General features: G+C 48.0%; 1 protein-coding gene across 1 annotated transcript in view; it reads right to left on the bottom strand.

Annotated features, from left to right (window-relative positions):
- LOC121546174 (synaptophysin-like) overlaps positions 1-5000 on the bottom strand; it is a 32872-nt gene that overhangs the window by 1607 nt on the left and 26265 nt on the right. The window contains exon 5 of the mRNA XM_041857235.1: positions 3802-3993. Coding sequence (XP_041713169.1) covers positions 3802-3993 — 192 coding nt within the window. The remainder of the gene's footprint in view (positions 1-3801; positions 3994-5000) is intronic.

Here is a 5000-nt window from a genome sequence, read left to right as displayed (position 1 = left end):
TGATATAAAATGAGGCAACGGTGTGCTTTAGGACCCTGCGGACACCTCCGAGCAGTCGGCTGTTTGGAGTGTTTATAAAACTGGATTAAAAAAGACATACACTACCGGTCAAAAGTTTTAGAACACCTACTCATTCAAGGGTTTTTCTTTATTTTTACTATTTTCTACATTGTAGAATAATAGTGAAGATATAAAAACTATGAAATAACACATATGGAATCATGTAGTAACCAAATAAATGTTAAACAAATCAAAATATATTTGAGATTTGAGATTCTTCAAATATCCACCCTTTGCCTTGATGACAGCTTTGCACACTCTTGGTATTCTCTCAACCAGTTTCACCTGGAATGCTTTTCCAACAGTCTTGAAGGAGTTCCCACATATGCTGAGCACTTGTTGGCTGCTTTTCCTTCACTCTGCGGTCCAAGTCATCCCAAACCATCTCAATTGGGTTGAGGTTGGGGGATTGTGGAGGCCAGGTCATCTGATGCAGCACTCCATCACTCTCCTTCTTGGTAAAATAGCCCTTACACAGCCTGGAGGTGTGTTGGGTCATTGTCCTGTTGAAAAACAAATGACAGTCCCACTAAGCCCAAACCAGATGGGATGTCGTATTGCTGCAGAATGCTGTGGTAGCCATGCTGGTTAAGTGTGCCTTGAATTCTAAATAAATCACAGACAGGGTCACCAGCAAAGCACCCCCACACCATAACACCTCCTCCTCCATGATTTATGGTGGGAAATACACATGCAGAGATCATCCGTTCATCCACACCGTGTCTCACAAAGACACCAACCAAAAATCTCCAATTTGGACTCCAGACCAAGGGACATATTTCCACCGGTCTAACGTCCATTGTTCGTGTTTCTTGGCCCAAGCAAGTCTCTTCTTCTTATTGGTGTCATTTAGTAGTGGTTTCTTTGCAGCAATTCGACCATGAAGGCCTGATTCACAAAGTCCCCTCTGAACAGTTGATGTTGGCTGCAATTTCTGAGGCTGGTAACTCTAATGAACGTATCCTCTGCAGCAGAGGTAACTCTGGGTCTTCCTTTCCTGTGGCGGTCCTCATGAGAGCCAGTCTCATCATAGCGCTTGATGGTTTTAGCAACTGCACTTGAAGAAACTTTCAAAGTTCTTGAAATGTTCCGGATTGACTGACCTTCATGTCGTAAAGTAATGATGGACTGTCGTTTCTCTTTGCTTATTTGAGCTGTTCTTTCAATTAACTTTTAAGAAGGCACACCTGTTTATTGAAATGCATTCCAGGTGACTACCTCATGAAGCTGGTTGAGAGAATGCCAAGAGTGTGCAAAGCTGTCATCAAGGCAAAAGGTGGCAATTTGAAAAATCTCAAATATAAAATATATTTTGATTTGTTGAACACTTTTTTGGTTACTACGTGATTCCACATGTGTTATTTCATAGTTTTGATGTCTTCACTATTATTATATAATGTAGAAAATAGTAAAAATAAAGAAAAACCCTGGAATGAGTAGGTGTGTCCAAACCTTTTTACCGGTAGTGTAGAGGGTAGTGCGTACAGCTCAGTAGTAGTAGTGTTTATATAAGTTATGTCCCCTAAACCAACGTTGGGCCCCTGGGTCTAGATACTGGATGGGAAGGAGAGAGAGGGAGGGAGGAAGGGAGGAGAGGAATGGAGAGAGGAAGGAAAGAGGAAGGAGAGAGGAAGGGAGAGAGGAAGGAGAGAGGAAGGAGAGAGTAGGGAGAGAGGAAGGGAGGAGAGGGAGAGAGGAAGGAGAGAGGAAGGAGAGAGGAAGGGAGAGAGGAAGGAAAGAGGAAGGAGAGAGGAAGGGAGAGAGTAAGGAGAGAGTAAGGAGAGAGTAAGGGAGGAGAGGGAGAGAGGAAGGAGAGAGGAAGGAGAGAGGAAGGGAGGAGAGGGAGAGAGGAAGGAGAGAGGAAGGAGAGAGGAAGGGAGGAGAGGGAGAGGGGAAGGAGAGAGGAAGGAGAGAGGAAGGAGAGAGGAAAGAGAGAGTAAGGAGAGAGTAAGGAGAGAGGAAGGAGAGAGGAAGGGAGGAGAGGGAGAGAGGAAGGAGAGAGGAAGGAGAGAGGAAGGGAGGAGAGGGAGAGCGGAAGGAGAGAGGAAGGAGAGAGGAAGGAGAGAGGAAGGGAGGAGAGGGAGAGAGGAGAGGGAGAGAGGAAGGAGTGAGGAAGGGAGAGAGGAAGGAGAGAGGAAGGGAGAGAGGAAGGAGAGAGGAAGGGAGAGAGGAAGAAGAGAGGAAGGAAAGAGGAAGGGAGAGAGGAAGGAGAGAGGAAGGAGAGAGGAAGGGAGGAGAGGGAGAGAGGAAGGAAAGAGGAAGGAGAGAGGAAGGGAGGAGAGGGAGAGAGGAAGGAGAGAGGAAGGAGAGAGGAAGGGAGGAGAGGGAGAGAGGAAGGAAGGAGAGAGGAAGGAGAGAGGAAGGAGAGAGGAAGGGAGGAGAGGGAGAGAGGAAGGAGAGAGGAAGGAGAGAGTAAGGAGAGAGGAAGGGAGGAGAGGGAGAGAGGAAGGAGAGAGGAAGGAGAGAGGAAGGGAGGAGAGGGAGAGAGGAAGGAAAGAGAGGAAGGAGAGAGGAAGGAGAGAGGAAGGGAGGAGAGGGAGAGAGGAAGGAGAGAGGAAGGGGGAGATGAAGGAGAGAGGAAGGGGGAGATGAAGGAGAGAGGAGGGAGAGAGGAAGGAGAGAGGAAGGAGAGAGGAAGGGAGAGAGGAAGGAGAGAGGAAGGGAGGAGAGGGAGGAGAGAGGAAGGAGAGAGGAAGGAGAGAGGAAGGGAGGAGAGGAAGGAGAGAGGAAGGAGAGAGGAAGGAAGGAGAGGGAGAGAGGAAGGAGAGAGGAAGGGGGAGATGAAGGAGAGAGGAAGGGGGAGCTGAAGGAGAGAGAGTAGGGAGAGAGGAAGGAGAGCGGAAGGAGAGAGGAAGGAGAGAGGAAGGGAGGATAGGAAGGAGAGAGGAAGGAGAGAGGAAGGGATGAGAGGGAGGGAGAGAGGAAAGGAGGAGAGGCATGAGAGAGGAAGGAGAGAGGAAGGAGAGAGGAAGGGAGGAGAGGAAGGAGAGAGGAAGGAAAGAGGAAGGAGAGAGGAAGGGAAGGGGAAGGAGAGAGGAAGGAGAGAGGAAGGAGAGAGGAAGGGAGGAGAGGAAGGAGAGAGGAAGGGAGGAGAGGAAGGAGAGAGGAAGGAGAGAGGAAGGGATGAGAGGGAGGAGAGAGGAAAGGAGGAGAGGAATGAGAGAGGAAGGAGAGAGGAAGGAGAGAGGAAGGAAAGAGGAAGGAAAGAGGAAGGGAGGAGAGGAAGGGAGGAGAGGAAAGGAGAGAGGAAGGAGAGAGGAAGGAAAGAGGAAGGAAAGAGGAAGGGGGGAGAGGAAGGGAGGAGAGGAAGGAGAGAGGAAGGAGAGAGGAAGGGAGGAAAGGGAGGGAGGAGAGGAAGAGATCCAGGGAGATCTCTCATGACATTAACAAGGCTCCAGTGAGATCTCTCAGGACATTAAAAAGGCTCCAGTGAGATCTCTCAGGCTCCAACTAGATCCAAAATATGTGGGAGAAGTCAACAGTCCCACATGAGAGGGTTATATAAAAAAATATAAAAATGGATATTGCAGATAAATCATTCATATCTCATTTCAATTAATGTAATGTAAGATATATGTTACAATGCATGCCTATGGAAACGTACTGCTTTGACACAGAGATCCACCGCCGGAACTATTAATAAACAGAACATATTATTGCACTGCAACCGAACACAGCAGACACACTCACAACGTAAGATCACTGCTACAATGAACTGCTATAGCAAAACCAGACACTCACGACAGAGGTGTTGAGTCCGGACATGACAGGGTCATGAACCTCACGACAGAGGTTACCTTCCTCATCGCAGGCTGAGATCAGATCCACCACCTTCTCAGGGTCCGTGGACGCCTTGACATCCGACAGGCCCTTCGCCCACGCAGCTGAGCTGACCAACCACATGAAGGTGAACACACAGGTCACGCCAAAGTCCTGTGGGTAGAAGGTAGAAGCACACACGGAAACGGGGAATGAGGTCAAACTCATAGAATGACATATAGACCACCTGACCAAGATGGCCACCGTCATCATTCTAGAGCTATGCAGGTCTATGACATCAGACCCTCTGGTGAATTACAACACACAGGAAGAGTGGGAAGGTGTCAAATGGTAAAATGATGTCAACTGTTAAGATAGATTGCAGAAGGCTACAGACCTTTCAGGGGGCAGGTGTCCCCCCCAAAAAAAAGGGCATATTAACTGCCTCTAGTTAGAATGAGCATAGGTCTATTCATGTTTTTACTATATGGTATATTAGCTAAGGTCTAGACTACCTGTCTTGCGGTAGCCCTGACACAACTCTCGACTGAAGAAGTGATGCTTCAGCCGCTCCTCTCTATGTCTTTCCGTCTCTCTCTGCTGGGCGTAGGTTATCAGCCAACCAGACCCAGTGTTGATGATGACGGAAATCAAGTGTCATCAAGTGTTAATCAAATGTTATGCTGCTGTGGTAGCACTGTAGCTAGATGCACACAGCAGACTGGTGACTGCATCTCAAGCCGTGCATGTTTGGATACCGAATGCGCGCAATCTCCATCCAGGGCAGACCGGGGGAAAAAGGTACACAAGTGGGCGCGCAAACTTCGTACAGGGCAGGTCAACAGGCGCAACCAACCAACGGATGGGGTGGGATAGGGGGTGGCGAACCTGACGACGTAACGACGACTTGCGGGCAAGTAGTTTCAGAACAATAACGAGAGAAACGGTATAGAACTGATTCTGTTTTAGCTAGCTACACTGAACCCAAATATAAACGATTTTACTGAGTTACAGTTCATATAAGGAAATCAGTCAATTGAAATAAATAAATTAGGCCCTAATCTATGGATTTCACATGATTGGGAACACAGATAGGCACCTTAAAAAAAAAGGTATGGGCGTGGATTAGAAAACCAGTCAGTATCTGGTGTGATCACCATTTGCCTCATGCAGCACGACAC

This window comes from Coregonus clupeaformis, chromosome 30 (assembly GCF_020615455.1).
Source record: "Coregonus clupeaformis isolate EN_2021a chromosome 30, ASM2061545v1, whole genome shotgun sequence".
In the NCBI taxonomy this organism is placed as follows: Eukaryota; Metazoa; Chordata; class Actinopteri; order Salmoniformes; family Salmonidae; genus Coregonus; species Coregonus clupeaformis.
This window is presented reverse-complemented; position numbering and strand designations above follow the sequence as displayed.